The 19,938-nt window shown below is 39.5% G+C and overlaps 1 protein-coding gene across 1 annotated transcript in view; it reads right to left on the minus strand.

Moving 5' to 3' along the window:
• FBN2 (fibrillin 2) overlaps positions 1 to 19,938 on the minus strand; it is a 254,203-nt gene that overhangs the window by 86,819 nt on the left and 147,446 nt on the right. The window contains exons 22-30 of the mRNA XM_073344871.1: positions 19,360 to 19,410; positions 18,675 to 18,800; positions 10,486 to 10,713; positions 8,587 to 8,712; positions 5,859 to 5,987; positions 3,699 to 3,824; positions 3,025 to 3,150; positions 1,961 to 2,083; positions 1,687 to 1,812 (exon numbers count right to left, since the gene is read on the minus strand). Of these exons, the coding sequence (XP_073200972.1) occupies positions 1,687 to 1,812; positions 1,961 to 2,083; positions 3,025 to 3,150; positions 3,699 to 3,824; positions 5,859 to 5,987; positions 8,587 to 8,712; positions 10,486 to 10,713; positions 18,675 to 18,800; positions 19,360 to 19,410 (1,161 nt within the window). The remainder of the gene's footprint in view (positions 1 to 1,686; positions 1,813 to 1,960; positions 2,084 to 3,024; positions 3,151 to 3,698; positions 3,825 to 5,858; positions 5,988 to 8,586; positions 8,713 to 10,485; positions 10,714 to 18,674; positions 18,801 to 19,359; positions 19,411 to 19,938) is intronic.

Genomic DNA, 19,938 nt, shown 5'->3' on the forward strand with positions numbered 1-19,938 from the left:
ATTTCTTTAAATGGCTGAGAAAAGAATTGTGCTGAATAGAATAACTATTTCTGTCTGTGCATCTTTTTTGTAACTTAAGGTTTTGCCTAGAGGGGTTCTCTATGTTTTTGAATCTAATTACCCTGTAAGATATCTACCATCCTGATTTTACAGGCGGGATTTCTTTATTTCTATTTACTTCTATTTTTTATTAAAAGTCTTCTTGTAAAAACTGAATGCTTTTTCATTGTTCTCAGATCCAAGGGTTTGGGTCTGTGGTCACCTATGCAAATTGGTGAGGCTTTTTATCCAACATTTCCCAGGAAAGGGGGGGTGCAAGTGTTGGGAGGATTGTTCATTGTTCTTAAGATCCAAGGGTCTGGGTCTGTAGTCACCTAGGCAAATTGGTGAGGCTTTTTACCAAACCTTGTCCAGGAAGTGGGGTGCAGGGTTTTGGGAAGTATTTTGGGGGGAAAGACGCGTCCAAACAGCTCTTCCCCAGTAACCAGTATTAGTTTGGTGGTGGTAGCGGCCAGTCCAAGGACAATGGGGGGAATATTTTGTACCTTGGGGAAGTTTTGACCTAAGCTGGTAAAGATAAGCTTAGGAGGGTTTTTTCATGCAGGTCCCCACATCTATACCCTAGAGTTCAGAGTGGGGGAGGAACCTTGACAGTTTGCCAGAGATTATCCTCTCTCCTGACTCTCCCCACGCCCCCCTCATGGCTGAGCTCTCCTTTATATTCCAGATGAGAGTGTGGGACAATCCTGAGGTGTGGATCAGCTGCATCATCTGATTCCCAGCACCTGTCTGTGTGGCTTCTCTCTGGGGTAGGGTCAGCTGCTCCCTGCCTCCCTCCTGGGTTATTAAAGGAGCAGATCGCCCTGTTATAGAGCTATTGTCACTGATACTTTTCATCTATTTTCCTCTCTCAGAAGGCTAGCATATGTATAAAATGAAGGCTACTAAGACTCTGCATATCAAAACACGTCATCACGATCTTCCTTATTGTTACAATTCAATCAAACTGAATAAATAAATTCACTACAAAACCCCTTATGATTGCTTAGTATAAGTTTCAGTAGTTCAGTTAATGGAATACATAGGCAACCTTAACTCCAGCATCACCTAAATTTTAAGTGCATAACTTTGTACCCTTAAATCTTCACAGGTTTTCTGTATGTAATTTATGAACGTGTGTATTCCCCCCACCCCACCTTCCTATCAAAAAAACTGGAAAGAACTGTTAAAACAGAGTTAAATTTGAGAGTATACATCAGTAATTTACGGGTAAAAAAATTAAGGGATGATGTAATTATCCCAAACCAAGCATTACAAACCCAGGAAGTTCAGCGTTAAGGTACCACTTTCAGGAAATTCAAATCTGTTACATTATGGAAATGATGAGTCAAAGCACCCAGACAGCCTTACCTCTGCCTGGTAGTGATACCGTGCAGTAATACTTAGATTATGAGTAAGGCATTTTAGTGTTAATGGACCCAAATTAGATTAATCTCACTTTTAAAGAAAGACTTTTAAAAAAATATTTTCTCTTCAGGGGAAAGCAGTTAAGATTGTTTCTTAAGCAAAACTATAAATTTTTGTTTTCAGCAATTTTTTCTTACACAATTTGATTCTGCTTGTAGTGATTCATCAGGAAATACACACAACAACATAACTGCTAAAATATAACTTGTAGGTACTTACCAATACAGGTTTTCATGTCCATAGAAGCCATGAAGCCATCATAACAAAGACAGCGATATTCTCCTGGAATATTAGTACACTGCCCACCATCGCAGATATCTGGGTTGTTTTCACATTCATCAATATCTGGAATGAAAGTAGATCATTGTACAGCACATACAGATAAGGATCTGCTAAAATAATATGTTTTGTTTTGCTGCAAGATATGATGTAAGAATTTTTTAAAATGAAGTCTCATGAAAATACTATAATGTTGTTTTATCCCCTCGCTTACCTGCACATGTTCTCACATCTGGCATGAGAGCATAGCCATCACTGCAACTACATTCATAGCTGCCCTCTGAGTTAGTGCAGTGGGTGTCACAGCCTCCATTCATGATCACACATTCATCGATATCTGGGAAAATAATATTTGGACTACATTATTTGACAACTCTGTTTTCACAAGGAGAAGTCATCTTTGCTTGCCATTTTATTTAGCAAGGGAATTATTTTAAAAAATGAGCTCATTCTGAATTTCTATTCTCACTTTATATCACTGATGTACAGTTTAGTTAGCCCTCCGTCCTTCATGACTCATTTTTATCTATAGAAGCAAGTGACTGTTTTTAGGCATTGTTTTTGTTGATATTTGTTGATTTTCTTGCTCTAATATTCAAAGAAAGTAAAGATGAGAACTTGAAAGGAAACAAGGTACCAGAAGACATTGTAGAAAGAAAATTTGAGAGACTCTAATAAGACCTCTAGGTGAAAGCATTGAACCATACCACGAATTTGTGTCAAAACCCTTCAGTTAGGTAACCTAACAGTACATGCATACTACCAATTATTATAACTCAGTAGTGCTATAAACAAAGGTTAAACTACAGAATCGCAGTTATAAAACACAGAAAGACTCTCCCATCAAAGTATTTACAGTGACAGTGCTGCATTTAAAAAAAACTGTATGTACCACATGTGATGGGGAAGGGGATAATGGGGCAAATCAGTAACAAAAGCAGTGACATGGGACCCCTTGCTGTTTTTGATCAGTGAATAAAATTGACCACTACCATCTGGACTTTAGCTAAATCTTTTGAGATTTGACTGGATTAGTATCATGAGAATGCTTTTTCCTCACACTGTTGTGCAGAGGTTTTGCAGCATGGCAACACACTCTTCTTTCCTCTATATTTAAACTGAAACAATCTGCTCTTTTCATAACTCTTGGAGTAGAGAGGGTCCCAAGAGTTGCTGCTTTGGATAGTGACAAAAGCTGGCTCTGACTGGTTTTAACAGGAAATTAAATGTAAAGAGAGATGACATAAAAGTATGAAGGTGGAGGCATTCAACACTTGCCAGTGCAGCCTTGTCTATCTGGAGTGGCCTGGTATCCGGGGTTACAGGAACACTGATATGTTCCAATCATGTTCACACACTTGCCGTTTCTGCAGAGATTATCACTCAAGGAACATTCATTTATATCTGAAAAAGAAGAATTGCTCAGTTCAATTACTTACCATTCAAAAATGGCTGCTGGAATGCCAGAGCCACTAAGGAAGCATGGACGGAGACTATACTTTAAATTATCCCTGGAAGTAACTACGTAACAAAACAACACTGCAACTGAACAAGTGATATTTCATAGAAGAGGTGAAAAAGCAAAAATGTACTCCACGCACATGGAGAGGAGAGCTACATTTCCTAAAGGAACCAATTTTTGTGCAGTTTACTCTGTGCTTTTATGTATTTTAATTGAAAGTTGACAAGATTCTTTTATAATTTCTGTAAGTCCACTCCTGTGAAGTGCAGAACATTTCCTGCAAGGTGCTCTGTGCCCTCAATTCCCATTGAAGTCAATGGATGCTTAGTGTACTGAGGACTTTTTAGTGTCAAGCCCTGAGGTTTCAATTTGAAGGAATTCAGAAACAAGGAAGGACAGGAATGTGTAGATATTCCTGGAGCCACATCCTTGTCAGTCACAAGGAGCTTTTATACCACAGATACATGCCATCCTCAGGTAACAAACTCACCCACACAATCCTCACGTGATGGTGATAGCTCATGTCCCAAAGGACAGTCACATTGAAAGCTGCCTTCTGTGTTCACACAAGTGCCACCTCTGCAAAGGAGAGGGTTACGTTCACATTCATCTATGTCTGAAAGGAAACATGACAGGCATTTAAGGAACTTAATGAAGGGGGAAAGAAGGGAAAAGCAACTGTCAGCATTAGGAGGTAATTCAGATTCTGAGGCTCACAAAGAGGCTAAAATGAAGTAATTACTGCTCTTCTCCGCCTCCTGTAATATGGTAAGCAATTAAATTGTACAGTAATGGCTCTTGAATGAGTTCTACTCTCTTGTTTTGTAAGAAATTACTATGAAGTTCAATCATTCAGAAGGAGATATTCTGAAAGGAACAGAAAGCAGGCAAAGACAATTTCTGTTTGAATGCTCACCAATCAGAGTATTAACCAAACAACATATTTAGGTAAATTCAGAGTACGGATGGAACAGGTTAAAGAATACTTAGGAAAGTTAGATGGATTTAAATTGGCAGGAGCTGGTGAAATTCATCCTATGGTGCTTAAGCAATTTCAGAACTGTTACCAAATATCTTTGAGAACTCCCAGAGGATAGATGAGGGCTAACATAACACCTATCTTGGGTGGGGAAGGAGAGGGACAGAAGAAGAGGGCCAGGGGAATTATAAGCCAGTCAGCCTAATTTGGATACCTATAAAAATACTGGAACAAATTATCAAACAATTTGTGAGCATCTAGAAGATAATAGGGTAATAAGTAATAGACAGCATGGATTTGTCACGAACAAATCATGCCAAACCAACCTAATTTTCTTCTTTGACAGGGTTACTGGCCTAGTGGATGGGGGGGAAGCCGTAGATGCCTATTTTGATTTTAGTAAGGCTTTTGACACAATCCTCCATGACATTCTCATAAGCAAACTCCAGAAATGTGGCCTAGATGAAATTACCATAAGGTGGGTGCATAGGTGGTTGAAAGACTGTACTCAAAGAGTAGTTATCAATGGTTTGCTCTCAAACTGGGAGGATGTATCTAGTGAGGTACCACAAGAGACAGTCCTTGGTCCACTAGTATTCAATATTTTAATTAATGACTTGGATAATGGAGGGGAGAGCATACTTATAAGTCTGCAGATGACATCAAACTGGGAGGGGTTGCAAGCACACTGGAGGACAGGATTAGAATTCAAACAACCTTGACAAATTAGAGAATTGGTCTGAAATCAGCAAGATGAAATTCAATAAAGACAAGGGCAAAGTACTTCACTTAGGAAATAAAAATCAATTGCGAAAAAGGCTAATATAATTCTCAGGAAAATTAAAAGCAGTGTTGTAAGTAAGACATGGGAGGTAATTGTTCCACTCCAGTAGGCACTGGTGAGGCCTCAGCTCGAGTACTGTGTCCAGTTGTAGGCACCACCCTTTGGGAAAGATGTGGACAATTGGACAGAGTCAAGAGAAGAGCAACAAAACTAATAACGTTTAGAACACCTGACCTGAGGAAAGATTTAAAAAACTGGGCACGTTTAGTCTTGAGAAAAGAAGACCGAGGGAGGACCTGATAACAGTCTTCAAATATGTTAAAGGCTGTTATAAAGAGGATGGTGATCAGTAGTTTCCTATGTCCACTGAAGGTAGGCCAAGAAATAACAGTCTTAATCTGCTGCAAGGGAGATTTAGGTTAGATATTAGGACAAACTTTCTAACTATATGGATAGTTAAGCACTGAAATAGAATTTTAAGGGAGATTGTGGAACCCCATCATTGGAGGTTTTAAGAACAGTTTAAACAAACACCTGCCAGGGATGGTCTAGTGGTACTTGTTCCTCCCTCAGTTTGGGGTACTGGACTAGATGACCTCATGAAGGCACTTCCAGATTTATATTTCTATGATTCCTTAATATGTGCATGTGCAAAAATGTGTGCAGGGAATTGTATACCTAATTCATGTAGACTATTACCATAACTGCATGCACAATACAGGTATTTGTACCGTTAACTGCACATCTGTGCATGGTCAGACCTGATTTATACATGCAGTCACAGTAACTATGGATACTAATTAAGTGTGCATTAGTGCACATAGTTTAAAATATCAGGCTCCAAAATAGTAAATAGAAGGACTGCAATACATTCTGACAACGCTTACCCATGCAATTCTTCATCATCATAAATCCACTCTCATAGCCCTCGAAGCATTCACATTCAAAGCTGCCTGGAGTGTTGACACAGGTACCACTTCCACAGAGGTCCGGGGAGATACGACACTCATCAATGTCTATTTTACATTAAATGAAGAGAAAAAAATCAAACAGTTTAAAGTGAATCCTGCTTTACATGCAAATGGAGAAGTGACTCATGCCAGTGAAATCTGAAATGTACTCGTGGCCATTCAAATATTTCATTTAATATTTTAAAAGAATGATTCAGTGATAAATTGAGTCCTTGAAGATTTGGAACAAGGTGACTTCAGAAATCTAAGTTAGATCTGAAACCTTGTGACAAGTGGGTTTCCATCAGGTATCATTTTCGGATCATATTTTTGATGGCATGATATTTATGCAATAGGCACCATACCAAGAATTGCAAAGTTATAGAAAAACTCTAATTATCATCACCCCTCTTGGGATTGTCATTATTATGGAGGTGTCAGTTGACTCTATAGCTAAAGAGGCATTGAGATTTACACAGGGCTTTGGAGCCGAGCCCGGAGCTGGAGCGCGGAGCTGCTCCAGAGCAGTGGAGCTGCAGGTTTTTGCCTGGAGATGGAGCGGAGCCAGAGCACAGCTCCAAAGCCCTCGATTTACAGTAATATGGGGATTACTTTCATATATTATGTAAGCAAAATCAGGAATATCTAAACTCACAGTACTTACTCCTAGATAGAAAGTTAATTTTCTAGAAAGTTGTAAGTATATTGGTTCACCTCTTTAGAAGTTAGGAAGTTAAAATGACTCCTTTCACATTTAGATTTGCAGTTTAATGTCTCTTTTGGATTGCTGTACTTTATTAGTCATGTCTAAATATGCAGCTTGGTCCAGTGAACCACAGCACATTTGTCGAAAACAAAGGTGGAAGCATTAATGGATTGGAAGGGCTCCATTTAAGGAGCCAGGGAAGCAAGGTGGGCAGTTGAGGAGTTGGTCTGAAGAGGGTATACAACAGGGTGAGGGATGCAGGGTACCAGGATGTGCAGGACTGGGGAGCACAGCTGAGCAACATGCTCCTCACTGACTCCTCAGCCCAATGGCCATTGCCTTTCTCATTAGCCAACTGCCTCACCCGATTCTCCAATCCTTCTACCCAGACTGGCTCCCTGGTTCGTGCTTTCCACTATACCCTCAGTCCTTGGTCCCATTAATTATTTTAATATACAGAAGTCTCTTTTTTAAATGATTTTAAATACTGTAAAAATGTGTAAAACAATGGAAAATTATAAAAAGTTTACAAGTGGAAAAGAAATCAGAAAACAGGGTTATAGATAGATGAAAACATTGAACTGATTAATGGAAGAGCCCCAGAGAAGTGTGGAGGATTGGGAAGCAGAGAACTGGTGTAGATCTCCATGAGGTCCAAGGAAGATGGGGTGAAGAAGACGGGAATAGAGCATATGGGACACAATGGGGGCTGTGGGCATCAGGTATGGAAGTGGTCAGGGAACTGTAGAGAGGAGGTATCTGGATAGGTGGTTCAGAGAACTAGGAATGCACAAATTCAAGTGTTTATAGAGGAGTTGCAGGAGGCAGACACACACATGGAGCTGGGGAGGCAGGGATGAGGAGGGACATGGGGAGACAGAGAGAAGAGGGAATCTTTGAACACTTCACACATTTTTTACACTTCCACCATGGATAAAATCCTCTCCCTTTTTCCTCCATTTCATTTCCTCTCGCTCCCCTTTGTGTAACACAACAGTAATTCATATACCACATGCAGAAGTCTGCAGGACAGAAATTCACTGCAGTGGGCCTCTCATGTCATTGCACGGTTGGCCTCCTGCAGATTTTGCCCACTAATCCCATTTTGTTAGTAATTTAAAACACAAACACACATTAAAAGATCATTAAGTCTAGAGCTGGTCAGAAAGAAAATGTTCATCTGAAAAAAATGTCGATGAAAAGGTGGGAAAAAAAAAACTTTTGTGAAAAAATGTTCTCTGACCTCTCATTAACTTAAAAATACAATCACTAGAAAACCAAGGAAAACACCAGGAAAGGGAACGTTAACATCCAGACCAACCTCACGTGCCTTACTACACACACATCAAACAACCCAAACACACACACACACAGAGATTCCTAAGCTCCAGAATAAAATCGCTTTCATTTCCAATCCCTCACAATGCACACATCCAGGTCCTCAATCACACAAGCTTACTAGCTTAACTCTGACTTCAGATTTTTTTAAGTACCAATAATACATATTATATGTCTGTCAGTATCATGCCTGATGTCATATGTGAGCATGATTGTAAGGAACTGGACATAAGCATTTTGAGTGGTTGCATTTTGCAAATGAAAGTAAGTTTGTGGTGGAAGTAAGGAGTCTCTGAGTCCACCTGGTATTACGATGCCTAGGTGGTAAGGGATGTTAATATTGCCTTAACTGGTGATTTTCTTGAATTTTAGTGATTTCATTTCAAGGAGTTTGACTCAAGCAACTTTAACAGTAATTTAACAAAGTTTTGGTGTATGAGAATAAATCAGAAGACACAATTATTAGAGAATCCCTCACTGAAAGAGAAGCTCAAGAGGTTCACACTAACAGCCGAATTTTGCCTTTCTTACTAGGGGAAAACTCCCACGAACTGCAAGGTCTGGATAGTGAGCAAAATGGATGCAGCTTCCTTTAAACACCGGGGAAAATGTAAGACTTACCTGTACAGTTTCTTTCCTCCATATCTAAAGCAAACCCGCTGTTACATCTACACTTGAAACTTCCAATTGTGTTCCTGCATTTGCCATTCATGCACATACCAGGGAACACTTTACATTCATTAATATCTATGAAAAAAAAATAAAATAGAACATTTAAATGATTAACAAGGAAACTGTGTCAAGAGTGGTAATTTCCCATTCATTTCTACACAGTGTATACTGAACACCATTTTGTTATCTCACAAAATAAACCTGGCAGTGCGTAAGACATTGTTGCTTCATTCCTGCTGCTGAAAGTCATTCTTTTTTAGAAACTGAACTTCAGCTACCACTGTGAGGTTGTGAATTCAAAACAAAGCAGGAAAGGGAATGAGGAAACCCTGTGCAATAAACTGTGCCTATAAAACACAGCCTAAGAAGCACTGAGGAGCCATGCCAGCCCAGGTGTAACTTGGTGAGAAAGTTTGCGGCTCCCTGAAACTCTTTCCAAGATTCCCAGAGCAAATGAGGACTTTTTAGCAGCTTTGCAGACTAGTATAGTGGAATGGCGGGGGTTATAGTCCCATACTTTCACTCCTCGTTGGGGCAAAATAGTCCCTTGCAATGTATGGAGCGAGCAGTCCTCACATTCTCCATAGCACAGGGACTGCAATTGTAACAGACCTTCCACAGGGCTTATAAAAGAGGCTCTTTGTGTACACACAAGAGCCACTCAGGCCCTAAACACATTCTGATGAGCACTACACATTACTTATAGGTACCATTCTACTGGATGAATACCCTTAACTAAGAAGCATCCATTTTATGGAACCAAACTGTAGCCTGGAGACATCAGTATGTGCAGAGGAAAGTGCTGGTACAAGTACAAGAGAAAACAATAGGCACAGAAAAGCAGAGCTAAATCCTGGACAAAATACTAGTGCTTAATCCTTGTTCAGGCTAACTTCCACTGAATTTAATAGTTTTACCTGAGTAAGGACAGTAACAATTAAATATCAGAACTGATGAATGGTTATGCATAATGACAAAATGTTAAAGTTCCTCCAAACAATATGTTTTTTTCATGACAAAGGCTTTGCTTGTTCAAAAATATTTCAGAATGATCTCACCATAAAAATGAAATCAGGATAGAAAAGGTGAGAATATCCTTATTACTTCAAGTCTTTAATTTTCTGTGGGAGGGAGAAACTAGTGTTTCTGTCCTCTTTTACCTCTCACCTCCATCCCCCCTAACCCCACTTCTGGCCACACATATACCTTCCAAGAATGTAACAATCCACAGTTCTCCCTCCCCAACCCAGGCCTCACTCGGGCATCAATAAATATCTCATCTCCAGCTCCTTAGGCAGTTTCCAACCCTCTCAGTCTGAGAATGAAGCAAGAGCCACTTAGGCAGCATGCAGAGGGGAAGGGCAGTGGCCTTCCCCTTCCTTTCTCTATCACTGCTGGTACTGTCTTCACTATCTTCTCAAACCAAAATATTCAGCTTCAGTATCATCTCAGCCACTTTTTTCCTTCTCATCCAAAATGGATGCTGTTGCTCAATCCTGCAGGTTTTTCCTCTACATCATCATCTCCAAAACATATCCATCCCTCTCCACTCACATGCTCAAGAACCGTGACTACGTCCTAATCTCTTGCCTTGACTTGGCTTCCCAGACTCTCATCTTACCCCCATTCCAGTATATTCAGAATGCTGCCACAAAACACATTCCCCATATGGAGGGGAAGGAGATGACTATCTGAACTAATATTTGTTATGTTTTAATTTTAATGCTATATAATTGATAACATCTCTAATCATACAAACCTTGGTGTTTTCCCTTTAAGGATTGACAGATACAAATAACACCCATTTTCAACTCCAGTAAGCTATGTGCAGCGAAGTATGGATTTTACCTTTATAAAATGGCCTGCCAGTTAGAACTTCTCCTCTGTTGGAAAAGCCAGGTCCCCTAGGGCATAAAGCTTCATATTCTTTGGTGCCAGACTTAGGACATTCCTCACAGTCTGAGCCCCAAGCAGAACCAACAGCACAGCAGCAGGCATCCATACGAAACTTGCCCGGTACAGACTGAATGCACTCATCTTCATCCCACTTCAGGTAGCATTGCTCCATGCGGATATCTGCACATTTCATACAACAAAGGCAATTATACCATGTTACAGAGTAACCTTGCTAAATTTATTGAATTTTCTATAAACAGTTATTTTTGAATTATGCATGCATGATGTTCAGCCTTTTATAGCTCTAGGGAGAGAGAGTACAAGATCAGATCTGTGCTTGAGACACCAACATGCGTGCTTGCTATTCCATCATACGAACTACACAGATGCATATGTATTGTTGTTAATGTTACATTATTGATGGATTTCTAGATTTGTATTGTTTCACACTGAGTAAAAGTATCTCCAGAGAGGTGCAGATCACAAGGTTTCAATGCAAATGTTAGCAAAAAGAAAAGGAGTACTCGTGGCACCTTAGAGACTAACCAATTTATTTGAGCATGAGCTTTCGTGAGCTACAGCTCACTTCATAGAGACTGGGAGTGGCTAAGTCATTATGCAAGGTAGCCTATTTCCCCTTGTTTTTTCCTACCCCCCCCCCCCCCCCGACGTTCTGGTTAAACTTGTATTTAAGCTTGGATAGTGGTCAGTTTGGATGAGCTATTGCCAGCAGGAGAGTGAGTTTGTGTGTGTGTGTCTCCCCAGGAAAAAGGGGGGGGGGTGAGAAAACCTGGATTTGTGCTGGAAATGGCCCACCTTGATTACCATGCACATTGTAGGGAAAGTGGTCACTTTGGATGAGCTATTACCAGCAGGAGAGTGAGTTTGTGTGTGTGGTTTTTGGAGGGAGGTGAGGGGGTGAGAGAACCTGGATTTGTGCAGGAAATGGCCCACCTTGATTATCATACACATTGTGAAGAGAGTTGTCACTTTGGATGGGCTATTACCAGCAGGAGAGAGAGTTTGTGTGTGTGTGGGGGGGGGGGGGGGGCGGAGGGTGAGAAAACCTGGATTTGTGCTGGAAATGGCCCAACTTGATGATCACTTTAGATAAGCTATTACCAGCAGGACAGTGGGGTGGGAGGAGGTATTGTTTCATGATCTCTGTGTGTATATAATGTCTGCTGCAGTTTCCACGGTATGCATCCGATGAAGTGAGTTGTAGCTCACGAAAGCTCATGCTCTAATAAATTGGTTAGTCTCTAAGGTGCCACAAGTACTCCTTTTCTTTTTGCGAATACAGACTAACACGGCTGTTACTCTGAAAATGCAAATGTACCTTTGCATTATTACAACATCAAGATATAGTGTTGCCATGATATGAATGTGCTCCGTTGATTGTTTGTGTGTATTTGGTAGGAAGCAGAAGTATATTTATTCATGGTTCAAAGATACTCTAATTTATAAATATGGTATGGCATATATAGTAAAAATCAGCTATTCTTTAAAATTGGTGATATTGGATTAATACCATGAAGAATTCAGAAGATTTTAGATACAGGTTTAAGCAAAATTTGGTGCAGGTTCTGCTAGGTTTTGTTGGCCTTGTGTTAATAGCTCAAAGTAGTAACAAAAAAAACCCAAAACAAAACCCTAGAATACTTTAATGGAAGTTCACATTTAGGGACAAATTTTCTAATGTGTATCCAAATGGGTGGATCTACCAAAAAGGTACATACACCAATTGGACCTACAAAATCTACATCTGCATACTATACTATCTAGAGAAGCATTACATCTCTAATTTACTTATGTAGTTGTGTGTGTGTGTGTGTGCGTATTTTAAGGCAGAAAGTGCATGTGTACGTTTTTCCAAGCTTACCTGTTTCACCCATTAAAAATAAGCTGCACAGTGTTATACACACCAAACATGCCAAAAATCTCCCAGTAAAGCATGTCAGAATGTCTCCCTCTTTTCACAAATTTCTTATGCATTTTTTCATCATGCCAAGAAATAACTCAAATTTTTTTTAAGAAAGTTGTTTAATTTAAAGGATTAAATCAATATAAAAAACGCATTTTATAGCTAAGCGCTAAATGTTCATTTCTAGCCTGGAGGGGAACTTTTAAGTGCAAGTCATGAATACCTGACAAATAGTGTTCGTAATAGAAATGCTGAAAACACGCTACTGTAAGCCTCTATGATATTGTTCAGAAGTTTACTGAAAGATTCGTCATCACCAAGACATCCACATATACGTACTGATTCCAAGCATACTGGAAATACCCATTTCCTAGAGGTATCTGGCTAGCTGTATAAGCCCAAAGGGCACGGCAGGGGGCTTATCAAATCTCTGCACTGAGTTATAGAAGTTTCAAGAAAATACATAACAGCATATTCCAAAGTTTGTTATTAACCTACATCTTTATTTTTTTCAACAGAGCAAAAAAGGTCTGGTTGACTCTTCTGAACTCATAATCCTGCATTTAATTTTATTGATTTCCCTTTCCAGTTCGGATTCCTCCCAGATTTACTTTTCTAAACATCCAAATTGAAACCTGATGGACAAATCTGTGACAATGCTCTGTTAGCATTCCAGAACTCTGCCAGTACCAGTGTATGATTTAGCAACTGCAGAATAGTGTAAGTACTAAGGGCCTGCTCCTATGCCCATTCAGGCCAATAGAACTTTTGTCACTGACTTCAGTTAATGGAAAGATACTCATTTACATCAATGGGAATTAGGTTAGACCTTAAGAAACTGTGTATTCTACAGAAAAGGGGGACAGTTTCAGTGTGCAAGGCAAAACATGAAGACAAATGCACTGTGTAAGTAACACAACTCAGACTAGGATACAAAGAGCGCTGTTGATATGGAGAGAAAACCAATCTACAGCTCCAAAACAAAATATGTTGTATGAATCGGTCATATGACAGACTAGACCAGGAATTAGGTTTTAATAAGCATTGTCTGGCTTTTTTAATGCTCAACAGGGGAAATGAAGGACTGATGAGAGAAGATGGAAGAGCTAAAAATGACACAGATGAGTTATAGATATATTTTCCATGCAAATCCTTCAAAATAATATAAATTTCCTGTGTAAATTTCCTGTATAAGCATCTTGATTTAAAACAATTTACAGCACAAATGTAAGAACTGGAAATGTAATCCTCATGGTTTCCATGACCCCTCAAGATGTATAATTATTTTCTGCTCATGCGACCGAGCGACCACATTGCTAATACATACTTGCTTTCATTAAAACCACTGGTTTCAGAGTAACAGCCGTGTTAGTCTGTATTCGCAAAAAGAAAAGGAGTACTTGTGGCACCTTAGAGACTAACCAATTTATTTGAGCATAAGCTTTCGTGAGCTCACGAAAGCTTATGCTCAAATAAATTGATTAGTCTCTAAGGTGCCACAAGTACTACTTTTCTTTTTATTAAAACCACTGTAGTACATTAAGCAGTTTGCAGCAAGTAAACTTACTTCAGGAATGCATCATGTAGCCCAAATTGCCTAGGTAGTCTAACAGAAGACTTATGCCATGTAATTTAAACTGGCATTTATTGGTTAAACCCTGGCAAAATGAAGTGGTGGACTTAAGATAAGGTTGTAATATATATTGTTTTAAAATCAAAGTCACTCCTATCAGTTCTCACCTCCATCCACCAATTGCAAGCATCAAACTGCTCCTTGTAACCTTTCCTACAGATGCTGGGAATAACATTACCAAGCATGGAAAAAAGTCTAAGCCAAACCTACTGTACAAAATTACATAAAGATGCCAATTACACACACACACATCCTGATTTTCTGTGAGCAAACAAATATGGGAAAATGGAAGTCCATACCAGAAACAAACATATTTGCTAGATTAGATTTTGAGTTATTTCCTTTTACTTTGATACATTAACATTCACTATATGCATATCTGAGTTCTTATCAAAGCTTTGATTTTTATATACACATGCTAAAAAAAAGAGCACCAAGCCACATGCTATAAGTGAAAATAACTTAAAGATACAATAGATTTAATGCCCAGAATTAATTACTAAAGTGCAACATATAATTCACTATAAACTACTACCAGCAAATCAGGCAATGCAAAAGCTCAAATCCCGCTCCAACAATTCCTCACCCTTAGATACTCTACATTATCTTCAACTCCCCTTCTCCCCCTGAAAAGCAAATTACTTATTCACATCAGCTGCTGCTAACTAATAGCATAAATAGAACTACAGCTAACATAGAATGAACAGGATTGCCATCTTGCTCAACTTCAGTCTTTAATGGGGGGTGGAGGGGAATTCCTTGAAGCATGGCAACTGCTCTTAAAGTAAAGGAAAATATGAAGGCCTTGATCCTGCAAATCCAGGTGTGATGCAGAGTAGGGAGTGCAAGGTGGGTTGCACTTTCAAGCCTGAGTGAAGAGTACACATAGGTGCAAGTGTGGTTAAACACTAGGCAGAGTCCTCTAAAATGACTGAAAATAAGTCTCAAAAGCTTTTGCTGCTGATCTCTTACTGTGATAAAAATGGATTGGGTATAGGGCATGGGCATGTCAGAGACATCCTAAGTGTACTGCTTATCCAGTTAATGAGAAGATTAGCAGTGCACTTCTTGCTCTAGTCTTACATCTGCTTCTATGCAGGAGTGACAAAGCAGCTGAGCATTAGTGCTCCCATTAATACTGCAGTCCCTCCCTGTCCTTGAGCTTATTATACATGTAACCATTCTACACATGTCCTGTAAAAAATCAAGCTTTAAGGGCCAGATTTTCAAAAGAGCTCAGCTCCCCAGCAGGAACCTATATAAATGGCCAGAGTGGATGTGGAGCTCCCTAAACAAACAAAAATTAAACTAAGAGTAAGCATACATATAAAATATATATTCTCTCAAGTTCACTATATCAGAGGAAATATCGTTCTATGAAGAAAACCCCCCTAAACCTGGTAACAGAAACTGTAAGCCAGCTTGTTATACCCTCATCAACAGTCCACAGCCTCCAAGGCAAGTCAATACCCCAATGTACCATACTGGAATAATTTTAAGGAAAACTTCTCTTGCCCGAGTCCATTGACTTGCCCAGCACAGGTTTATTTTGTTGTTTCCTGGACTTGACAAGTGGAATTTTCCCTCTTAATTAAGTCCCCCACCTCCACTCCCAAATGGGATGTTGTTTCTAATTCTCTCTCTCTCTCTCTCTCTTTGGATATTACATTTTTAAATGTATTCAATATGTTTTGAGCTGCTATAACAACATTCTGGTTGTCTTACTTCCCAACTGAATGGGAGTTCCCTAGGAGAAATGTACAGGAAGTGCAAATGTAAGGCTATAACAATAAAGCAGTAGAGCCCTCCAAAAAGCATTATAAGCTCACAAATTTGAAAGTGGCTGAAAAACTAGGACAATTTAAAACTACTGGAGCATGTCACTTTGGACAATCTCTTAGAAAGCCACAGTCATCCATGCTGAGACATTCTAAAAATTGAAATAAAATAATTAATTTTAAATTATTTTTCCTGGTACCTGCCAGAAACCTGATTTCAATTTTTAACTACATGCATTTTTCACTCTAAGCCAAAAATCCAAAAAGGAAAATCAGCTGGTTTCTACAAAATGCTCAGTTTAAAAAATAATTTTCCTTTCTTAGAAAATAGTAAAAATGTTGCTCTTCATACTTCAGCCACCAGAACTGCATTAACTCCACTAAAGCCACACAAACTCCAGAATCTATACAAAGTGCACAGTTCTTTGGCTGCCAGTTTCCCCATCTGCATCCACTGGTCCCGTTCCATTTCCAAACAGGGAATTTGCAAGCAGCAGTGTGAAGCTCACAGCTGTTGGACAGAGGTGAAGAGTGTGGCATGAAAATGTTTCAGACTTTTAATTTAAACATGTACTTAATCACAAATCACCTAAGTCCATTACTGTATTTTGCCAAGCTTTTGCCAATAAATGTCCATTTAAATTACAAGGTAAAAGTCTTATTTAATATGATACAAGAGTTTGGGGCATATGAATGCAGGTTTTATAGCTTCTCGGTTATGTAAAATGCAGGTTCTCTAATGGAAAAAAATGTTCCTTTTCTATCCATTGAAAAATATTCTCATTTCTACTGGAACAACTTCAGATTTCATATCCAACTCCTGATACTATCTCTGTTTTTAATACAGCACCCTGAGGCATATGTATGCAATCAGGACCAAAAGTATACAAAAGCTACAGAGACCCTTGTGTCCAGGACCTCCCCTCGTAGTGTTTGGAATTGCTGCAGTGAGTCTCTACAACTCACCATGATGAGATATGGGTACAGGCCCCTTTCCTTACGGTAGAGTTCTAAAGAGTTTCTATATTTATTTATTTAGATGTCAGTCTTATATAAACTCCACACCAAATGGAGCACATTGAAAGCTCTGTGCACCATGGACCGACATTTAAAAACAATAATAATAAAGGAGGTATAAAGTAAAAATTAACCAAAGCAGCACACCCCATCTCCTACATCATTAGATCGCATCATTCACATGACCAGTACAGACTAAAACCCCCACCAAGCAAATCCCACCTTCAACTGCCTCTTCTCAGCCCTTCATCAACATCCTGAAAACAGATGGGCTTCATAGCATGCCAAGAATGTCAACATATGAAGACTATTTCAGACCTTGGGAGACAGAGCATTCCAAAGGAAAGGGTCCTTTACAGAGAATGCTTTGCAAGCAGACCCTATCTTTTACAATGGGGAGAATCAAGATCAAAGGCTTTTTCTGATCATAACTGTGGTAATATGACCTAGAGAGAAAGAGGCTGTCCCTCAGGTAGGCAGGTCCCAAGACTTTTAGGACATTATAGGTCAAATCATTACCTTACACTCCACCTGGAAACAGACAGCCAGGCAGTGCAGATTACCGAGCACTGAAAACATATTCTGCCAAAAGCAGAATGATGCTTTCTGAACCTGAATTTCCAGATAGAAACTGATAATCTTCCAGAAGGTCTAGGTGTCCTAAAACAGTGTGGCTCTATGTGTATCACACTGCACACGAGGCAGAGACAGATCAGGTCCACTGTTCTTCCCCTAATCCAGAAGTATAAGCTATGACCTTTCTGCAAGGGTGTGCCATGCCCTACTTCTGGACTGCGGATAAAAATTACATGTCCCATCACTTTTGCAATTCTAGGGGACAAAGTCCTATCCCACAGGATTTGCTAACAGGTTCAAGATTTGGCCATTAGAAAACTATAAAATGTAATGTTAACACTGACTCATTGATTAGGAAAATCACATGCCTACAATAGCTGCAGTATGTATTAAACTTAGTATTTCCTTCTGAGCCACAAGGAAGAACAATGTGCTGATTTCGCTGTAACTACTATGCTTGAACATGAGTTCCTTAGCCCCTGTGAGCCACATGTGTGACATGCTTTGCAACTAATTCAAGAAAGAAGGCGTTAACAGAAGCAATGAATAATATAGCTTCAACTGGTTAATTTTTTAAAGCACAGAGGTTTACATTTTTTGATACCTAAAGGTCTTCTTTTCTGTGTCAGAGCGTCAGTTTCTTCTGTTGACTAAATGCTGAAATCTAAAAACTTGATCTAACACTGCAGTAAAGACAAGCCATCTCCTTTCAGATAAGCCTACCTCAAGTGAGAGCAGCCATACCGCAAAACAACACTTGAGCAGCACAGAGTGTTTGGATTAGCAGCACAGAGCTGCTGCATCCCAACTGCATTCCTAGCATGAGCATCAGCAGTACTCAAGCTTCAACCCATACCCTATGACCGGCCAGCTAGCTCAAGTTTAAAACTCCTCTTCATCTGAGCGATTTTTGTGTGTGCAAGGGAGTCAGGGTAGAGGCAACACTCAAGCTAGACCTTGAGCTAACACTGCAGTGAAAACAAGCCCTAAACCAGATATGTCTATCTTTAGCACCTCTTATATAGACCTCCCTAAGCTGGCGGAAGTGTTGAGTATTAAACAGACACAAATTAAAATATAAACATGAACTTAAAAAAAATACCTTTCAAGGAACAGTGCATTCCAGAAACTATAGGACTATTTTAAACTGTGCAAAGAACATGAGAAGTCAGTCACAGAGCTAAGGAACAGTAAGAGGTGACCATGTTTTTACCTAAACACACTCGACCTGTTCCATCCAGCGTCAGGCCTTCTGGACATTCACAGTGAAATGATCCTCTGCTGTTAACACAACGTCCATTGGTACAAACACCAGGGAAAACATCACACTCATTTACATCTGATGTGAAATGAAGCATAAAAAGAAGTTTAAATTTGCATTCTTAATTTATTAAGGTAGCTACAGCTTTATTGAGGATTTAAAGTTATGTCACGGCAATCAAAACATTTTCAGTTATACAATACTAGGATCTGAAGACTGTTCTTTCTTACACCTGGCAGCCACCTGGGGGCTGTTCCAACACCTGTGAATCACCATGGTATAAACACACCCCCAGCCATATTTCCTTTTTTGTGGAAAGGTCTCCTGCACTGGGGGTGAGGGTGGATAAAGTAACAGAGATTCTGTTTATTTAGGGGGAAACCGAGGGTGCTGGACCCATCAAGTTTCCATCTGCTCTGTATCATCTGAACAGAAATTTCCTTGATTTCCTTTGCTTCTCCAATACCTTAGGATAGGGCAACACTTTCCAACAGTCACCATTGACTGTAATGGCAGCCACCAAATGTCAATTTGATTAACTTCTCCAACAACAGGGATGTAATGTAATGAATCCTCTTTTTTTTTTTTTTAAACCGGATAAAGTGTGCCACTCCTGAGTAAGAAAGAATTACTTCACCTTCACAGGTAACTCCCTTAACTCTGGCAAATCCTCTTGGGCAAGCTGCATCTGGAAACAAAAAAAAAGGAACAATTATTTTCAGAATTATACGACTTTAATAGTTAATCATAATCTGAAATGTTGTGACCTTTTCCCCCTCAAATTTATACTAAGGGCCTAACAAAGTGGAACAGTGGCATATTCTTAGTATTAAGGGCTCATTTAAAAAGAAAGAGCAGAAATGCCCTGATGTTATCTCAATAGCAAGTGGCATGACTAGCTTAATGATAGAAGGGCATATAAATTAATTCTGTCTCTTTCCCATTTGTCCTGCTCCTTAAAACAACTGCTGTGATCCTTCCTTTTTCACACATCGGGAGCTCAGACAATATTCCTGCTTTCAATCTCCAGTCCCAGAGGATATTAAGCTCGGAGATTTAGAAATTATGCTATTTTGCAAGCAGCAATAGTAGAGAAACAAGGTGGGTGAGCTGTAGAGCCCTGTAAGATGGAAAGGTCACTGCCTTGGGCTGCAGCCTGAGCTTGAACATCGACACTGCAATTAAGCAGCCCCTTAGCTTCAGCCCTATGAGCCCG

This window comes from Lepidochelys kempii, chromosome 5 (genome assembly GCF_965140285.1).
Source record: "Lepidochelys kempii isolate rLepKem1 chromosome 5, rLepKem1.hap1, whole genome shotgun sequence".
Taxonomy (NCBI): Eukaryota; Metazoa; Chordata; order Testudines; family Cheloniidae; genus Lepidochelys; species Lepidochelys kempii.